Source organism: Falco rusticolus, chromosome 2 (genome assembly GCF_015220075.1).
Source record: "Falco rusticolus isolate bFalRus1 chromosome 2, bFalRus1.pri, whole genome shotgun sequence".
Classification (NCBI taxonomy): Eukaryota; Metazoa; Chordata; class Aves; order Falconiformes; family Falconidae; genus Falco; species Falco rusticolus.
Genome location: NC_051188.1, coordinates 114156306 through 114177847, shown reverse-complemented (window position 1 = coordinate 114177847; position 21542 = coordinate 114156306). Strand labels below are relative to the sequence as shown.

At 39.6% G+C, this 21542-nt stretch overlaps 1 protein-coding gene across 1 annotated transcript in view; it reads right to left on the bottom strand.

The window, feature by feature from the left end:
• The window catches only part of POU2F1 (POU class 2 homeobox 1), a 121891-nt gene that overhangs the window by 35651 nt on the left and 64698 nt on the right, over window positions 1-21542 (bottom strand). The window contains 6 exon segments of the mRNA XM_037378056.1: window positions 1484-1610; window positions 7580-7759; window positions 9507-9626; window positions 11273-11326; window positions 14288-14388; window positions 21443-21508. Of these exon segments, the coding sequence (XP_037233953.1) occupies window positions 1484-1610; window positions 7580-7759; window positions 9507-9626; window positions 11273-11326; window positions 14288-14388; window positions 21443-21508 (648 nt within the window).

Below are 21542 nucleotides of genomic sequence, written 5' to 3'. Positions count from 1 at the left end.
GTGCTAAGAGCTGCTTTTATAGGACATCCAGGCTCTAGAAGACTCTTCAAGCATAACAGGATTTGCCTTTTGAGTAAGAAACTTTGGATTACCAGACCTGAACAACTGAGTAGAGTTCATGTAGAAGAGAAAACGGGGGAAAAAAGACCACTGGAGTATATCACCGTAAGAGGTCATGGCTAAATGCAGTTTTCTGTGGTTGTCAACAAATGGGGTGCAACCAGTACCGTGATGTATTGCAACTTGAACACGTTAGTACATAGAGCAAAGTTACTGTACAACATCTTAACTGGTCTGGCACACTACCACCTACCACTGCCCTGGGTTTGCCTTCAGCATGTAAGCCATACCTAGTGTAGCACTAAACTAGTATTTCCAAGAGTTGTTATATAAGATCAAGCCTTCTAGCTCTTTTGCCAATGTGTAATTAGTATTTTGGTTTATTACAAAATTCACTGTAACCTCTTTAGGCTTAAGGACTTTTCCCCGCTCACACAAGGACTCTTGATTTTGTAATCTTTTTCTAGTCTGTCCTGGTTTTGGCTGGGATAGAGTTAATTTTCTTCCCACTAGCTGGTACAGTGCTCTGTTTTGGATTTAGGGTGAGAATAATGTTGACAGCACACTGATGTTTTAGTTGTTGCTAAAGCAGTATTTACACTAAGTCAAGGACATTTCAGCTTCTCACACCACCCCACCAGCAAGTAGGCTGAGAGGCAGAAGAAGCTGGAGAAGACACCTTCAGGACAGCTGACCCAAACCGGCCAAAGGGATATTCTATACCATATGACATCATGCTCAGTATATAAACTAGGGAGAGAGCTGGACAGGTGCTGCTGCCTCGGAACAGGCTAGGCATCATTTGGCAGGTGGTGAGCAACTGCATTATGCATCACTTGTTTTGTATATTCTAATTCTATTATTGTTGTTGTTGTTATTTCCCCTTCCATTTCTGCCCTATTAGACTGTCTTTATCTCAACCCACAAATTTTCCTCTTTTGTTCTCAATTCTCTCCCCCATCCTGCTGTGGAGGAAGGGGGAGGGAGGGAGCAGCTGTGTGGTGTTCAGCTACCTGCCAGGTTAAACATGACACAGTCTTAGAATTTTGTAGCCCTTTTAGCGCTGACTAATTCAGACAGCCCACACCCCCTCCAGGTCTCCACCTCCTAAGATTCTGCTCTGAGAGTTGTCTTCTCCAAGTTGTCTTCCTCAGACGCTGCAGTATTTCCCAGGAGGCCTTGTTGTTAACAAATGCTCCCATGACATGATCTCTGGATGGATCCTCAATGAGAAGTGAGCTCTACACAAACTCTGACAAGGTCTAACACCCAGAAAGGGACACCTGTTAGAATCTCCTATTTGCGATACCGTTACTTCTCCTAGGGAGTATCAACAGTTAGTGAAGGTGTATGAACCACCTGAGTTTCACATTCTCCTCTAAAAAGCTACGTATGATTTTCTTTTCTGGCAAGGAGCACTTACCCTGCTGCCCCTGCGGTGTTTGTGAGATGATGAACTGTGCTGGCTGCAAGTTGGTTGTTGGATGCACCAACACAAACTGTTGCAGGTTGAGATTCTGCTGCTGAAGCTGCTGCAAGTGCTGCAAATCCTTAAGCAAACGGGAAGGGGGGGGTGTGGGGGGGGGGGAAAGAAGGAAAAAGAAAAAAGAAGAAAAAAAAATGAAATGAAAGAGCTGTGTGTTAGACATTTCAGTCAGCCATGACCCCCAATGTAACCAGATTTCCTATCAACCAGTTACAGTGTAACATTTAGAGATAAAAGTGGATGTCAAACACAGCAGTCATGCTACTGAATATCCTTTTGGCTGGCAACCTGAATTTCACTGTCCTTCATAAAACCAAAAAATCATTTACCAAATAACCCAGCAAAACTTTCCAACACTGTTCTGCTTTAAAAAATAATAACAATTTAAAAAAATTAAATCAATCTCCCTCCTCCCAAATGGAAGTGTTTTCCAATATTTTTGACTTATCAGCACCCCAAATTTCACAGACTTATTTTTTGAGTATGCAACTCTGCTACAAAATTCACTGTTGACAAATCAAGCATATTAGCTGGGAGCTGGTTTTGTTTATAAAAACAACAATCTGCAATTACCATTCTAATCAGCAACAGGAAAGCAAAAAATTACAGATTCCTAGTTTGCACTCTGGTTGTTCAGGTCAAATTTCAGGAAGTAGCCAACGCAAACAGTAAATAAATATATTTGATTAGTTCTGAGACAAATCACAATAAGCTTAATAGACATGGCTATAATTAAAGGTTAAAAAGAATAACCCAAAACATCGCACTATTGTAGAACCCTACTTCTATGTATTTAAACCATTCAGAAGTATTAATTTTCTATAATTAAATGACTGGTCTCAATGTAAATGCTAATCTCTGAGAAAATGAACCATCAAGAAAAATGCTTCAACTTGCTGTTTAGCTGGAGAATGAAAACACAGAGAACTGCTTAAAAATATTTTCCCCAAACTAGTCTTTTTCTTTCCATATTCTCCAAACGGGACAGTAACAAGAGCAACCACAATTTGAAAACTGAAGCACGATGTGAAGCCAGCCAACACAGCAGATGTAATCTATAAAAACTAGCTCTAGATGTGTAGAATCTTTCCATCCTTCTGAGAAGTTGTTTCAAAATACCCGCCAAGCAGATGGATAAAAGCCTGAAATGTTGCCCACACTTACAACTTCCCCTTAAACAAACCAAACCAACCAAACGAGAAACCTCCTAAATCTCTATTTCAGACAAGTTACTCAGATACTGGGCGGGGGGGAGTACCTGTTTGCAGCCAGACACACACACACCCCTGCTGGGTCCAGTATCAGATGAGCCTAACAAGGCCAGTTTGCTCCTAAACTATGGTCAATCCGACTGCTTGCATAGAGCTGCTGGGTTTAACAAACTTCCTAACACACTTGAGCTGAAGTGAGCCAGGCTAACAAAGACCTGCTTCTTGAGGGCAGTAAAGCAGCCCCCCCCCCCCCAAGCATTTTGGCTGATGCAGGTTACTGAGCACTCAGCCAAGCTGCTCAGCCAGCAGATGTGAAAGGCCATTAACTGCCAGCAATGGAGATGGTGATGGGAAGTTAAGACGAAGTGACAAGGATAACGTTTTATTTACACAACACAACCATTTGCAGAATGTAGTTACCTGTCTATGACCTTATATTATTTTAAAACCCTTAAACCAAGACTTAAAAGCTGCAACAATCTCCTCCTGGGGAAGAGGGGTGGGAGTGTCAGTGGGTGGAAAGGAAGACTGGGGGGAGGCAGGAGGAAAAAAAAAAAAAAAAAAATAGAGTCCATTGATTTATGAGACCATAGACATGCATTATAAGAAAACAACTACTTAACCTGCATTACAAAGACACTGGCCATCCATCATTTAGGCAACTTGGCCACGTTAAGTCAAAAGCATGCAGTGTAATATGGCAGACAGACCCCAGCTGGATTGACCAAGCAATGCTCTTTTATGAAATGGAAAACTTTTGGTTTATGAGAGAACAGTAAGATTTTAAGACATGTCCCCCAGCACAAGAGTGTGTGTTTTGAAAGCTGATAGTATTGTTTGCTTTCAGAAAATTTGAGTAGTGCTGCAACCATTCCTATGAAATTGAGGCCAATTTCCTTCCTTAAAAAAAAAAAAAAAAAAAACAACCACAAAACCAAAAAAAAAACCAAAACACCACACACCACCAGAGTGCTGCTCCAGTTTTTCCCAGGAACTCCATGTTTCTTCCGACTTCGTATCATCAAGTTACATTAGTCAGAATGCTCCTATAAACTTGAGCCCAACGCAACATGGACCTCTACTAATTTATTCATCAATTTTCAGTGCTCTACTGGGTACCTCTGCAGACGGAGCAACCCCTCCAGCACAGAGGCACTCACACTGAATCGGATGCACAGACTAGATGCAGAGGAAGAAACAGAAAGAGTAGGACAAGGTGACTCAGGCTGTGAGCGGTGGGTGGAAGAAAAAAAAATTAAGAGAGGCCAAAGGATGAAAATAGAAGCGGGTAAGAGAAAAAGCAGAAACACGAAAGGAAGAGTTGGAAAGAAATTTTTGAAGGAAAAGGGTATGGACAGAAACGCAGATAGGTTGGTTGAGGATCTCCCCTACCAAAAGCAAAATAATGAAACCCCCAGATGACAGAGTAGATCTCAGATGATCTGGAGAAGCATCACAGAAGATGGAGTTACATACAAGAAAGAATACAAAGAAACAGAAGCAGTGTATTTCTAAGATCAAAGAAGGAGAGCTTTTTGTTTAAGACTATAGTATTCATAACACAGGGCAGCCAGCTAAGACATGACAGCTCTTATCATCAGACTCTTACACTTTAATATGAGAAAACTGGTTTTAAATTGAGGCCTCAGGGATAACTGGTATAAGCAATCTTATTCTGTGCATCTGCCTTGGTAAACGGAATGTTGGCTGATTCTTGTTTAAATACAGAAATATAATTCTGTAACGCAGAATGGAAACGATACCTCCAAGGCTAATCACTCTTAAATAGCCCTACCAGCCCCTGAAATTCATTTGAAATTCAACTTTATTTGTACCTTGGGAAAGTTTTATTATTTAGTTAATTGTAGCATTACAATGAATCTCCCAATAGCAACCATGCGAACAACCCCGACACTGTTTTCCTATACTGCTTTTTTTTGTCCTCAATGGTAAAATCTGTATACTAGCACAAGCACATATAAAGAGATGGGAAGACTTTTGGGGAAACAAGCATGTCTTCATGCTGCCTGACAATGTAGAAAGATCAGAAAAATCTGCCAAGTGCTACATCTTGATGTGAGGAAGGCTTTTTTTTTTTTTTTTAAATAATCTAAAGTTCTAAATTCAATGCCATTATCTCTAGTTACAACTTCAGTACAAACTTAAGCATCTCTGTCATTTTGTGGTTTACATCATATAAATGCTGATCATGGATCCTGAAAACAAGTAAAGTTTACAAAGGACTCCAAAACTTGGTACAACTGTTCGGTGACAACTGAGCATCAGCCTGGCAGCAGCACCAACACCTAACCAGACTGCTACAGCAGATACCTTACATTAACTGCAGTACACATTAAAGAAGTCATGCTTGTGCAATTAGTTAATTAAAATAAATATGGTAATCCCCCTGTTGCAGAGACCTGTCACGTTAATCAATTATTCAAAAATCATCAGTTAAAACAAACATTCAGCTATTTGTGCAATCAGCTATATGTTTACAATAGCAACACAAACAAAGCTGAGCACCGTTTATAAATTGTTGTCAAGATGGATGAAAAAGCATGGTGCTATCCACCTACAAATCCAGATGGCAGAAGTCTTCCATAAGTACCTAATTATACCAAACACCCTGCACAAATTATGCCCTACAACTTCCATTGGAGGAAGCTAACAAGATTTTCATCCAAGCTACATTTACATATGGAAATCAGCTACCCTAAAAGAAATTGTGACGTCAAACATTTAAGTAATTAGGAATACCAGGAAACAAGTAAAACTTTGATTTATTCCCTTGTGCAACCAAATACACGTTATATGGTGGCAACTACACGATCACAGGCTATTTTTCATAGATCCTTTAGCTCATTCACACACACAAACCAGACAATGCTCAGTTCAGAAGCTCCTATTTGACGGCACATGCCTAATCTTTTCAACTCTTCTCAAACACTTCTCTGAAGACTTTGTAAGTTCTGGAGAAAACCCCAGCACTAAATTAGTAATTGTAAATGCTTCACAGATTTTCATAGCTTCTCACTGAAGTGGAAGAGCAGGATTAGCAACATCTCACACACGCACAACAATGCCTTCAAAAGTGTCCACTATTTGGTGGCATATTTAAAAAATTTAAAGCCATAAAGTTCAAGGTACAGATTTTATTAATATGAAATTGTAATGCTCTGCACTTCAGTAAAGAAGACCTTGCTGCCTTAAGCTGCACACCTGGAAGACAAGAGGCACACACCTGTGGATCACTTACACTTAGGTTAAAAGACTCACGTAATGCCAAATGGGAACTCTGTGACAGATGCATGGAGAGATGTTAGAAGCTAATCATCGGCTTCCTTGACAAGGATATTTCCCATCCTTTTCTTGAAATTTGCCTCTATTATCGGCTACAGACAAAGGCTTAACAAAATTAAGAGATGGTCTTGGGAGTAACAAGTTTCTTTGCATGCTACATCCTTGTGTCGTCTCCAGATCACGATGGCAAAGTGAGATCCTTTGCTAAAAGAAGTATTAATATCTGGTCACAGGACTCATCACAGTGCACCAAGAGGCTCAATGTGAGCGGTCTGTGGGCAATGTCAGTACCGGCCCTTTAAATGTGGGATGGCATCACACTGGCCTCTGTAAGCACAGCCAGAGAGGTCAGAACATTTAGACCAACACCCCAGAAGTTTGCCGCTTCAGCTAATAAAAAACTGGTAACAAAACCTGGTTGTTGCTCAGCTAGTGGACTAGCACAATAAAAGAACAGCACGTTTCACCAATGGACTTCACAGATAATTGTAACATTTCCGTTCTTTTACTTAATCAACTCATCTTCACTTTTTAGACACTTCCTCTCAGTTGAATGCAAGCGAAAATAGTCTGAATAAAAAGCATCAGACAGTCTTAAAGAACCTGCTCACTCTATGAAGCAGCAACTTTGGAGATTACATACCCAATATACTTTGCATAGCTAGACTAACCCACGTGAAATATTTATGTACTGAGAACCTTAATCCATGGAAAGATGGACCTCAGCATCAGAAACACAATCACCTATTAGCAGTACTCAAGATGCCTGTGCTGCACATTTGGTTACCCTGTCCAGAAGTCTAAGGAAGTTTCTACACTACGTACAGTAAGCATAAGAGTCAGTGGTGCTGCATCCTCCACACTGAGTTAAGCCAATCCTGGAAGAACCAGGAGCATCTTTGCTGTCCCTAGTACGCAGAACTTCCTTGGCAAGCAGTTCTTCAGAATTAACGAGTCTTTAGTGGCAGACCACAGAACTGGAAAGATTCCGACACCAGACTCATTCTGGCAGGTTTATCTCTAGACACAGAAGAGTGCCCCCTCTTTGTCACTGAACTCTGAGCATTAAGCACCAAGCCAAAACAGCACACGAATGTGTCAAGTCAAACTGCCTTTCTTCAGCTCTACCATTTTGCTGTTTGGACCTAACAAGCATCCTTTTGATACGCACGTATCCCTTCCCATCCATACAGGTCTCGCCAAGAGTCATTTCTATGGGCATCTTGCCATACCCCTGTTTCTGCTTTCTCAAGCTAACAACAAGGAGGAAAACTCAGAAAAAACAGCATCTGGTCAGATTCGGGAACAAACTCAGAAGCCCAGTGGAACTGATAAGCAGCTGGTACGCGTTCTTTGCTAAAACTATCAACTTCAACCTCATCAGCTAAGGATGCATGAGGAAAGACCAACAGTGCTCAAGGACTCTAGAAACTCACTGAATAAGGAATAAAAATATTATTTGAATGATGCGATTAGTCAAACCTCTTTATTTTCCACCCTCTCAAGCCTCAAGGCTCACCTGTGCAATCTGTATTGGCTGAGATAGAGGGATCTGCGTCATCGGCGTTGCAGCAGAGGCCGAGATGGTGGCACCAGCAGCGCTGTGCTGCTGACTGGCTGAATGCTGCACTGCAGCCGCCAGCAACTGTGCCTGCGCCTGTTGTAGCAATAACTGTTGCTGGGCTGGCGTCAACGTGAGCTATAAATAATTAGAAAACACAGCCATTAATAATGGAAAGAGCCACTTAGCTACAAAGTCATTAGCTAGCTCATTACTAGTTATATTAACCAGACATTCCTAGAACTATTACTACAGTTCAACCGCTCACTAGCCAATGACTCTGGCCTTAAGTAAGGACAGCTGGCTACTCAACAGTGTAGGAACCAACCTACCACACACCTGACGTACACCAAACCGCACAAACGCAAACATGTGCACTTACTAGAACCTACAGAACCTAACTTTACTCCAAAGTTTTCTTCACAACGCTACCAGGAGCCTCAGAAAAAAAGGTAATTAAGTAGCAACCAAAAGAAAAGAATCAGTATTGCCAGGATTTGAAAGGAAATTTACACCCAGCAGAACAGCAAGTGATTAGCCAGATGAATGAGAAGCAGGAATGCTGGCTATGGCTACTGAACAAACTGATAACACCCCAGCTGCTTCACATTAGCATGAATCCCTGCCATATTCCATCATTTCCATTATGCCCTAAGATATAAGTAAAGAACATGAGCTCCATTTGTTTCTCTCCAAGTCTTCCCATCTGCTTTTTTTTTTTTTTTTAAATAGAGTTGGCAAGTTTACATCCCTTCCCTTTCCCAAACACGCATTATCTCTGTGAAACAGGTGGCAGCAGTCTCTCCTTTACATGTAAATGAATCTTGATGTCCATATTTACTACAATCCATATCTGCATAGGCCTGGAGTTTTGAATGTTTCGCTACTGCAGACAATCATAAATTAAAACAAACAAGTCTTTTTTGAGAACGAGAAAAATAATAAAATATGCTGGGTTTTAGTAACATATTAAAATAGTCTCACTTTTAAAACTTTCCAATGTAATTAACTGAAAACTAAATAGGATGTTTACTTACACACTAGCATATGAGAAGACTTAACAATTGAACATGAAATTAAGACATTTCACTCAGGTGTAGAGATGATCTAGCCTAACACTTCAAATCATAAATACATTGTGGGAGCAACTGCCCCGAATTCCTTATTAACAGGCAATCTCTTAAAACTGCAAAGCTGATTATGTGGAAGCAAACTCTTTGACCAAGCCAGCCCATTCACAAAACATACTCTTTTTTTTTTAAATGACTGAAAGCATTTACAACAATTCAGAAACACCAGTAATCCTAAAAAAAACAGTTATTCGATAATTACTTACAAAGCCTTGCAATGAAAAAACTCCAAATTGGCAGGTTAAAACAAAAGGGCTGAATAGACTTAAGGGAAGTACTAACATAATTACTTAAAGAAATGTGTTTGAGAAGAGGAAGAGTTAGTGTCAGCAGTTCCCATCATTTCTGTTCTTCACCCAGCTATCTGACAAGATTTAGTCTCATGCTCCCATGCCTCATTTGGGGGAAAAAAAAAAAAAAAAAAAAAACCAAACCCAAAAAAAACCCAATGCCTCTTTATGACACCAGTGCCTTTCTGATTTGTACATACACCAGGTTTTAATGTCATTGTAGAGTCAAGATAGCTACTAAGAACAGAGAGAAAGAATACTGGGGGGGAATACTTTGCAACAAACCCCAAAGATTAAAGTCTGCTTTTTTAAAGGAAGATGCTTTCTGTCCCCTCTTTCACTTAAGTTTCTTCCTTTAAAGGAAATGACAGTAACTTTCACTGATAGTTCTATGGGGACTGCCACAGATACTGCCATCATTTGCCAGACAGGAGGCTTACTGCAGTATACTTGGGTAAATCTTACCCCAGTGATCTGTCCTCCGGCCAGCATGAGCTGGGTCTGGGGTATGGCCGCCTGCACTGAAGGCTGCTGGGAAGGCTGGCTTGGCTGCTGAGAGTCCCCAGATTCTTCATTAGATTTAGACTAGTCAAAAAAAAAATACAACTCTTTATAGTGTAAAACAGATGTTAATGTATAACGCTGCTATCTCAACACTGCACAATAAAAATCTTTCATCTGCATACAAAAAGCCCTTGGGTTTATTTTAAGAGTGTGTTTAAGCAATGGCTTCTACGTGCCCACCATCTCAGCTACGATTGCTCAAACATGTCTGTAGGTAACGCAGTTTAAACAAAACAAAAAGACTCCCAGGTCTTTTGTAACTCTCTGACATTATTTTCAGGTCTCATTTCATTTTTACGCAACACAACTGAAGCTGACACTACCTTTCACCATAAAGAAAGAAAAGGTTGTTAAAATTATTCATTGCCTAAAATCCTGAACAATGGAATAGGGAAAGGAGACTGTGTTTCCGTTTTCTGTATCTGCATCCTGCACCTCTAAGTCATCATAAATGTTGGCTAATACAGAACCAGTTTGAGAAATCCTCACAGGTTTGTCTACCTACAGCAAAACACGCAATAAATACAGTGCTTTTAAATAATCAAAGTTTAGCATTTATTTAATTGAATGCTGCTTTGTTTTAAAATATTTGTGGGGTTTTGGTTTTTGTTGGTTTTTTAAAAAAAGAAATTGTGAAGACATGAAGGAGGAAATGCAAGTGCATGAAGAGGGGGGAGAGAGTTTTATGATAATTAAAACTGGTTATGCAGAACATTAAAATTCTGCATAGATTTGCATATTTTCCACCACCTGTTTTGGGGACTGCAGAGCAGGCTAATTAACATAAAGGCTCTGATTAATTCTGCCAGTCATTGAGCGATAATTACAGCGCAGGACTGTAAACATTCTGCACTGGAGATACAGCCTGTTTGCCAACATCTCTCTCAGGGATGGAAGTTTACCATGGCAACCAAGGCAATTTTCTGCCTCCTTCCTCTTAGAAAGGAAGGTCACTACACCTCCTCTTCTTTCCAAATTGTTATTATGTATAAGTGGGTCCACATTCTATTGCATTTCATGTAATGCACTACCTACATTCTTTAATAACAAGCAATACTGAAACCAGTTTTCAATAAAACTGCATCCCTTGCCCCTTAATATAGTGCTGAGAGGAAGTGGGACGTTAACGAATACACTGAAGTGTTCAGCATCATAAAAAAAAGTTTGAAAGCTTTGTTGTCTCACATACATTATTAAACAACAATTACTCTGACTTATTTTGAAATCACTATGTGTTATTTACACAAGCAATCTACACTAACCACATCACATAGTTAATGTTACATTATACTCCTATATTCAGCTACCAGAAATAAGGATAAATTGCAAAGTAATACTTGCTATGTTAAAAAATAAGTGAATAAATGGAAGAACATAAAATATTCCTGGAGGTTTTTAGTTTTCACGGTACACCACCTGACTGAAATTCAGTATAAAGTTACGAACGCTGCATGTTTTAAACAACTCCAGCTTCTGAATGCTTACAATCCTGACCCGATTTACAGTTGTAGAACTATTATTCCTATAGTTCCTATACCTATCACTTGCAAGACCAGTCAGAATGAAAAAGCAGAGTAAGATCTCATCGGTTAAAAACTATCTCCATCAGGACCATAATGCTGTTTGGAATGAGAGAAGGATGAGCAGCAGAAGGAAACTCTCTTTACCTGTACATTTAAGGACTGAGCAGCAGCCTGTAAACTTGTTCCAGCGAGCTGGACCTACAACACAGTGCAAAAATGGAAATGAAATATGCAGAACCCACAGAAAACTTTTAACAATACAAAAACAGCAACCACCCCACCCACACCCTAAGAAAAACTCCCCCGGGAATAATGCATGCCCCTCTAACACCTGAGTCAGTGAAACAGGAGCTGTGCTCCAGGCTGAAAAAAAGTGAGACTGTTCTGCAGTGTTATTTGTCTACCTCTTGCTGAACATATTCCTGCCCAGGGATCTAGAAGTTATCATGAAGCTGAGTTGAAGCACAGCATTTTGGGGTGGACAGACTAGTCCTATTCCTGTTAAAGAACCTCAGATTTCAGGGGAGGGTGTCAAGCTCTACTCCTCCTCCTCCTCCTCCTCCTCTTTCAGAATGGGTCTTACCCCAAACATGTACACTGCACTCACCCACTTCCTTATACGACAGAGGAGCAGTCACCGGCACAGCACAAAACTCACAGCATAAACACTCTTCCCCAAATCAACCCACTCAAGTCACTTGCTGTCCTCAGCCACTGAAAGGAAGATCTCAACACAGAGGACTGGAGACACTTTACAAAGACCATATTGATTCAGGTACACTCAAAACTTGAATTCAATGTTCATGATTAACAGGTCCAAAGAAGTTCTTGTGGGTTAGCAGTGACGAAAAACTGATGCTTCAGAAAGTGGGATTTTTAAAGACTATTATTTTACCTCTAATAAGGATTTTCTCTGTACGACAAATGCTAAATTTTCCTTTACTGAAGACCGTTTTAATCAATCTTGCCTTGTTTCTACCAGCACTCCTACTATAATGTAGGAACGCTACGCAATTAATTACCAAGACTTTCAAAGGTCAGAGTTACAGCCTGTAGTGAATTCCATCTCTGGCCATGTTTGAAAAATCACGGCTCACTTGAAAACCAGGCAACAAATAAGGATTCAAGAAAGCAAAGCAAAATGTAGCACTATTGCCTCTATAAATGTCCCTCACATAATATACATCACAAAAGATAGTCCACGTATCTGCAAGCACAGAAAGGAGAGTTTTAATTTAAACGGAGGTACATGAAATTAATAACTGAATATTTGTACAGGCAACCCTTAAGAGTCACCTTGGAAATATTCCCTACTGCTCTAGATGAAGGTACCAGGCTTAGTGAGCATGTTCTATATCTAAGCAAACGCTCCCAAAAAGCCCCTCCTCATCACACGCAAAATAGTTTGACACAGTTGATGTAATCTGAGCTTTTAACATGAATTAACAGCAGAGAATAATCTAAACAATAACAGCCTGCCATCCAAAAAATATACTCAGAAATAAGACTAAAAATTAAATTAAAAAATAATAATAATAATAATACCACATAAAAGACTACCAATGTATCTCGCTCGGGTACAGCCAGCATATTCCTGAAGATCTTTTTGAATGCCATTCGGACACCCTTCTATCAATCACATAACAAACATTTTCTAATTAGAAACTAAACTGTTCCTGAATGTTGCCTACAACCTAATATTTTGTATTAGTCTGGAGGAAAGCACTGTGTGTAAAGGCTGAATAACACCCCACTAACAGCAGCCACGCTAGAAGAGGAGAGTTTGACAATAGATTCCCACACACCTGCAGGTGCATAAAAGAATAGCTGAGATTTTCCTTTGAACTAGAGTTTCAAGAAATGAATCACACTTTATCAAACATGAAGTTATAAAGATCCTGACAACTGTTTAAATAAATACGTTTCCAAAGCAAGATAAAGCACTGTGCTAAATACAATTACTGTCCTGGATCAATCTATATAACAAAACGAAGACTAAACCAAACACAGAAAATTCTGCAGAACAGCTGTATCTGTCTCAGTGTTAAACACATACTGACAACCCATGAAAACTAGTCAGCTTCCCTTCACATAAAAGCAGACTACAACAGCCTATCGGTTCAGCAAATTCAAACACTGGCACTCCCTAGGTCCTATATAACCCAATCTACTAGGAAAATTGTAATTATGTGACAAAGACGTGTGGAACGTTCCATACAATAAAATGGCAGTTCAGAGCTCTTAAAAGAGGGCATAAAAGCTTCAGTACGTCAATTATACCACAATAACTGTGCAACCTCAGACCTCAAACATTCAAGGTCAGCCAATTAGGTACAGTATTTTTAAAGTTTAAACTTGGTGCTGAGGAAAGGAAAGAAATTAGGACATTTGTTTTCATACATCAAGTGAGAACAGATAAAAACTCACAAAAAATGCCCCTTATACTTCTCTTCACCTAGGGATGCCCCATTTTGCTTCAGCCTACATGTGAAGTTCAGCTTTGATTCCCTAAACACAGCAGCAGCAGAACAGAGGGACAGTAGTAGAAGCCTGAATATCATCTGACAAACAGGTCCATGAAATAACTTTTTTTTTTTTTAACTAAAAAAAACCAAAACTAAAAACTCACAAACCATTCATGCTTAGTAAGTACGATCACTCTGTACTTCCAGTTAATGTATATGAGCTTGAAAGATTAAGGATTAAGAATTAAGGAAAGAATGGCTGACTACCATTCAACACCACTTCTGGGGTTTTAAGGAAGCAGTGACAGCTTCAGAGCCTTGGCAGCTGTTGGGCCAAGACGATCCTTTACCAAAACAGTTACATTTTACCTTGCCTTTCAATTTGGTATCTCCATTAAGGTTAAAAAAACCAAACAAAGCAACTTTAGGCGTTCTCAAGTCCCCCCAAAGGGGCTTTCTAGTTCCCCCAGATAGGTCTCACCCTACCTTGATGTATTCTGCAGCCTAACACCATGAAGCGAGTGCCACAATAAGAACTTTTTTCCCATCCAAGTTACCTAAGCACATGGTCTACCCATACGTTCCTTTACATGACTACCCACCACTCACAGAAAGAGAACGCAGAACATACAGGAGCAGCAGTGTTCACCACTGCCCAAGCCTCCCTCCTGCTTTGCAATGGCTCTTCTCTTACCTGATGAAGGTGCCCAAGGAAGGCCTGGGCCTGGGCTGTAGAGATTGCTCCTCCGACAGGCACAGGCTGCTTTTGAAAGTCCAGGCCATTTGTTTGCGTGCCTGGAGAAAAAGAGATAGTAAAAGCTATTAGTTATTACTTTTATAAAATTAAAATAAATTTAATATTCCTAAGTCTCCTACTGTTCTCTCAATACTATGTAACAGAAAAACACTCTGTGAGTAACAAGAATTCAAGTTTTTTACTGAAAGGGGCAGGGGAAGGGAAGCAGTGTCACTTCCAGACTTTAGTAATACAGCATTTGTCAGCAGAACAAGATCAACATCATATTTTCTTTAGCTTCTATCATCTTACCTACTCTAACTACATTACTATCCCATCATTCTCCACCATGGTTTGAGAACCAAAATGGTGTGTGCTGCTAAGGTTAAACCGTGTTTCCATTCTCCAGGCACACTCTACCCAGCAGCTGAAGGCAATCTTCAAGTTCAGAAAGTGGCAAGAACAAGGCTCATAGAAAGTCACTTTTCATTAAACACAGGTAAAAATAATACTTGACAAAAACCAAAATATCATCTATACGTAGCAGTTACAGGCCGCAGTTTTACCCTTTTGGTAAGATCCCTCCACATTTCCACGAGTATTTGTGCAGAGCTCTCATCGCATAGTAACTACCTGGGCTTGTTTTCGTTCTCACCTGCTTTCATATAACTAAAACCTGATTATTTTCCTACATTTTTGCTGTCTTCTTCCTAAACAGCTTGGAAGACATGAAAACTCCTAAACTAGCCCCAAATAATCTGTCTGTGAGAAGGAAAAAAAAGGAGGGGGGGGGGGGGGGGGAATCCAATATTTTTTCTACAAGAACCTACCACAGAATTCTTTTTTTTTTTTTTTTTTTTTTTTGCCAAGAGAAACTATAACTACAAACTTTTAAGAATCCTTCTGTGGGGAGATGATAAAATCAACATTAGAGATTATCAACAACTGGTTTTATATGTTGGGTATTACTACCTACAGTGACTAACAACAAGAAGGGAGACTTTAAGGATATCAGGCTGTGTGGAATTTCTAGAACAGATGATGCAATCTTAAAAATTGCGTGCCTGAAATGAAGTAAAACCAGCTTTTAGACTTGCATGTTTACTCTTCACGACAATCAGATTTTGTTCAGTGCCTATGGACAGGCACTGTCCTACTTTAAAATTCCTTCCATCATCTACATTTTTCACCATAAAAATCTAGGTTATCTACTACGCAAAAGAGAGTCACAGTTGTTAAATAACAACAAGGGATTGCTATTCCTTAGCAATATCTGCAAAAGCAAGCAGGCATAAAATCTGATTAGTAAAATACACTATCCAATACTTTACATTGCTATTTTGACCTACAATCAGGTTACACAGGCAAAATTCCCAAAGATGGAATCACTGTTCAGTTAAATACAGACACCATGTAGATAGTCAAGCCTTCTAGCCCACGTGTAAGGTTTACCTAAGGCAGCCCTTTGATGCATCTTTGGTGGAGATGCTGCAGGGGAAAAGTTGGTCTACTGTCAAGTTTCTAACTCTATGCTTTGGGCCAGGGTTTACAGACTTCAGAGATGTGCAGTCAAAGATCCACAGACGTGTTAAAAATATTCAAATTTTGACCTACGTAAAATTATTTTGCTTAAGGAGTCTAAAATTCCAATTCAAAGTGAATGGAAGGACTATCACTGGTCTGAATTGCTGTTGAATGAATGCAACTTGGTTGCATTTCTCCAAATAAAGGTAGCCACAAAGGTCTGATGGAAAGAGCTAGAAGGATCTCTATTTTCATTCTTTCCAGTAAACTACAGAATTCTCTCAATGCAGATGACCAAAAGGAGTGGGAAGAAGACTGGGTAAATATGTAAAAATAATTCCTGACAAACAGCTACTGTAATTCAAAGGAAACAATCTACCACCTCCTTATTTAAGCAGATGCGTTGAATCAGTTTTCAACCTGTGGTCAGGGACCCCCACGTAGGAAAAAACCAAAACCCCAAAGATAATAAAACCTACTGTAAGGCAGATATTCCTCATTCCATCATAAACTTGCAGGGGCCAAAACACACATTTTTGAGACGACTAGTTGGAGGCATCACCTTAAATAAATAGGTGAAGCTGTTCTAGTTAACTGTATTTCCAAAAAGAGCCTCAAATTCTGATACCATATTGAAAGAGCAGAGCACCGCTGTGCGTGTGCAGAAGAAATGTTCCAGTTAGCATTTCTGTTGACTCTTAATATGGAAATTTGAAACAAGCCTCCTAGGGTTGATGGTTTTGAGCAAAGCAAGTTCCAAAACTGAGCTTAAAACCTCCATGGGTCCCAAAAAAACAGTTTAGACAGGTACTAAGAGATAACAACATTTTCTTTAAATTCAGCCTTGAAGGACTCCCAACTCCCCCCTGCATCCCAAAATGAAACTTGGAGCAAAAAAAACCAAACCACACCTGTTCACTCCCTGTTCTATTTGCATCTTAAGCTTTCTTTGGTATTTGGAAGTATAGTGTCCCTTCCCCTTCGAATGCAAGCCTCAGTTTTGGAAGGAATGCTACCCAGGTTGCTTGCATTTATTACAGGGTGCCTAAGTCTCTTGAAGAACAGCCGGGAAAGTGAACTTTGAGTCCTGCACCTAAGAGACCTTGATCTTAACGTACTCGTAAGGATGTGACACCACTCCTGTGGAATCCAAGAAATCTGATAAGGAGACTGGAAAATAAGAGCTGTCAGAAGCAGAAGGAAGGCCAGCACATTGTAAGGACACGAAAGGACCAAAACATCACTTCTGCTCAAGATAAGTGTTAAGTGCAAAAACCCCATGGTGATTAACACACATGGCAGATGCAATCCCAAGTACTGGTTTTAATAATGCCAAGTATTTAAGTCTTTTCCATCTCCATCCCAGCTCCATAACTGCTACAGCTGATCTAACAGCTCAACACCACCAAAAATACCCAAAAACCCAGGAGTGGGAGCTCTCCATCTCCCCTTTCTTCCTGGTTTCAACCACACTATCCCTGTCCTGCCCCTTCTGATAGTTCATGGACACAGCAGTAAGATAATTCACCTTTCTAACGAAGTAGAAAACCATACATATGAACTGTTCCCTTGTTATTTTGGCCAAGTTAGTTTTCTGCCAGTTATGTGAGATGAATTAACTTACCTTAGGGCCCAGCAAGCAGCAGATAATGCAAAGCAAGGGAGGTCAGAAACGTGGTAGTAGGGCAATGAGCCTCCCCTGCCTCTGTTAAGACTAAATCAAGCTGTAGGATGAAATTTCACCCTTATAGCCCAAGTCCAATGCAACTTAAGCACATCTAAGTTCTGACATTAATTCAGCCATGTGATTAGCTACTTTATGGAGTTGGTTTGGATGAAGACTAATACTAAGTGCAACTAATTTTCAGCCAAATCAAATCTTTCAACATCTCACTCAGTGCTACTCCAGGGAAAAGAACAGAACACTAAGTACCAGGACACCCCGAACATGGATCAGTTTATGCTGTCCTGGAATTGTACCTGCAGAGGGTACAGGCATGACAAAACGGAGCAGGCAAGGTAACATTGCACCTGCAGTCAGAAGAACATACTCTCTAAATCTAAGATCATAATTATTAGACTTCAGCCTGAGTTTACAAACTGCTTAAGAAAGGAAGAGGAGTGAGGAACTACAGGTCTGGGGAGACATGGAGTAAGGTGCAAGAAAGGACTCAGGAAGGGAAGGTAAACAAGGAGAAGGAAATTTCAAAACTACCTTGAGTGGGTACCTGTGCTCTGGGAGACATCTTCCAGCACCAGCACTATGTTTCCTCATCTCTCTCTGCGTGCATCCGCTGAGAAAGAGGGATAGCCTCAATACTCAAAATTGTTGATTCCTTGTCCACATTACTAGTAAGAACCTCAGCACCGATATTTGCCAAGAATTTCAGCAGTTAAAGAATATGTCATGGTCCCTCTCCCACTCTCCTATACTTTCTTCTAAGGGAAACCGGAAAAATCAATCTCTGGAAATTAACCAGAGCAAAAAGAATACTTAGAATCCTTTGAAATATTACACTTAAAAATTAGTATTTTGCTGTTATGTCAATGCCTGTCATAATACTACAGTTTCCATAGACATCATGACCTTGGCTTTCATAGTACTGCATTTACACAGCTTTTTAAAAAGAATATGGATTAAACAAACAAAGACAAACAGTTGAGTTGTTCTGAAAAATTTTATGCTGCAACCTCTAAAAAGGAAACCAAAGGGGCTATCTGTTTACTATAAGACATGGTTCTTACTTCTCTCCCTCTTTTCCAGTAGATACTAAGCAGACTGTCCACCCACAACTGCAGGCTGGAAAAGATTTTCGTAATTCTCTGATACTGACAACGAGTTGATCAATTCATGTTCTTGTGAAAACAGCCATCAAACAACTCTTGTAGTCATAAAGACTTTTTCTGTTGTTGTTTTTAATTTGTCTAAAATATGGGTTGCTTTTTCAGATGTTTAAAGAGGAGCCCAGTTAGCACAAAAATTTTAAAGTTAAGATCTATTTCAGGCATTTTATGGTGACCAATGTGTTCAGGGGACTTTATTATTTTACCTAAATGGTACGAGTTAGAAATACAAAACCCTAATTTATTAACTTCCATGGAACTTAGGTGTTAGCTCAGAAAGCTACTGATGTTAAATCATCCTTGCCAGTGGCATTTGTATTTTTTTTTCCTGAGAACACTAGTTCTGCCAAATGAAACTCCACGCCCTATGGTAATTTCTCTTAAAATTTTCAAGTTACACCAGCTTACTACAGTTTAAAACAGCAATGACCCAAACAAACACCCACTGAGGTTTAGAAGATAAACTAGTAGTGCTTACACAGCAGACTCCAGTGATTTATAAATGTCACTGGAAAATAGACAGTTACAGAAAGTTACAAAAAATAAAAACTCCCAGGTGTTTATAAAAATCATCTTCATGGTTTTGTTTCAGAGCCTATGCTCCCCAGCCAGTCAACGGCACTTCCAGTTCTTAGCATCCAAGCTGAAAGCTGACTTCTTTTCACCAAGTATGCACAGAGCCCAGAACCGTAACTTAAGTACCCTGGATCAGAAGCCTAAAAATACAATCCATGAGTATTCCTTTCATGGTTTAACACCTGCCTGTTGACTAATAAAACTGATGCTTGAGCCCCCAAAGAACGTCACAAGTGTCATCAATCACTACCTCCAGTAGTTTATAAGCACTATATTTAAAAACAAAACTATGACTGCAGAACAAAGGGTCCTCAAAAACTCTCAATTATTTTAATTGGCATCATTTAAAAAGTCAGGAAACAAAACTGAAAGGAATGACTGACAACATTTAAATTACAAAACCAATGTTTGCAAAAGGTCTAAACACCACTAAGAGCCAAACTTTTGTAATAACTAACCTTAGTATTAGAGTATAAAAAAAAAAAAAATACAGACAACGTATCCCCTTTTGTGATGAAAGCACCTACATGCAGCTTTACAATCACACAATTCCTTTTCACCATCACCAGCACCCTCACACTGATGAAGTATTTGCCTAGGAGAGGAGACTCAGGATTCTGCTGAAGCAGCTGCTTCTGTGATAATAGACTACCTCTGAATAAAGCAAGTCCTCCTCTTTAACAGCTCTGTTTAAGTAGTTTAACCACTAGTTAAAGCTGCACTCAGGGAAGCACTTTGGGAATGCTTTTGGAGAAAGCATACGCAGGGAACTGTGGTCATACAGAACAGGGAGTCTGAATTTTCTCCGGAGTTTACACACACCCTCCAGCTACAAGGACTCTATAGGGATATTTAAAACCATTGTTCTCTTAATGCTGTTTATGATTATGAAATATTTACAGCCCGTATTTTTAAAAAATGTTCTGTATTGTCCTAAACCAGTATTACATACATAATAAATTATTTTTATACATAAAAAGACTTGATACCTCTCCTATTACAAATACAACAGAAATTATAAAAACTGAAACTCCAGTAACAAAACACGCATTAATAAGTGAGCAGAATTCCTTCTGACTGACCCCATGCATTGGCAGAAAACATCCAGCCTACTCGGATCAGTACTGGAAACATTCGGTCACCCTTAGCTGTATTAAAGCCTTGCACAAGGAATAAGGATACAGCAGCATAAAATGAAATAGATTGTTAATTTCATCACAACTCCAGAGTTTAAAAAAAAACAACCTCTTATTATTGAACCAAGAAGAGGAAAAATAATTTTCCTCATACAAGGTCACCAGACTTATCCCAAAGCATCAAGAACAATTCCTTCTCATTAAAATTTTCTCTTTCCAAATGCTATTCTGAGCTCAGAGAAGATTCAGTTACATTAAACTATTTACTTTCCATTCAGAACTGTCATTTCTCTTGCTTCCACAATTAACATTAAATTACCTCCAGAAAGGAATTAAAGCATGAGATAGCATGATTGAGTTATTAGTGGCTTAACAAGCTTCTTCAGTGGCTCAGAACTTGGCCACATCTTAAGGATGTGCCCAAAGGCACACTGGCCCTGACACAAAGGCTATTCTTCCCCAGCCAAGTATCAAGGTTCAGTTCTAACACAAAGAAATTGCAGAAAAGCCAGCTAACGCTTTTTTTTTTTAATGTTGAGAAATTTATGCTTTCTCCCTTTGCCTTGCACTTGACAACTGTTGTGAGAGCTTGGACAATATCTAAAACAGAAACAAGATCAGCCAGTGGCCCACATCCGCCAGGGAAAATTTCAACCCAAAAATAAAAGACGAAGTTAGAGGTGCTGAAGGTAGGCTCTGCCAGGAAAAAATGAGACAACCTATGGAGAGCTAATGCTGCCAGACCTTCTGTAGTACCAGAAACATTACAGACAGAGGAAGTGGGGAAGGGGAATCTCATATACAAAGTGTGGGTGGTGCTCTGATACAGTAGGTGTGAATAATGCCTTGCACAGAGTGGGGTTAACAACAAGACAAAAGTGTTCCCAAGTCTCTGAAAACAGGAGGTTGTGGGGGAGGTTTCTTGTTTTGTTGGGGTTTTTTTAATGCCTGTGAACTGGTAAAGAAATCTTGTTTTTAATGTCCATTCAATTCCACCAGGAAAATATCTGTGCACCAATTCATCATTTCTTACCTGTGTTTCCATCTCCGCTCTCCATTGATGGTTTACTGGTTTCTGACGGATTGTTCATTCTTGAGTCTGCATTAAAACAGAAATAAAGATAAACTAATGC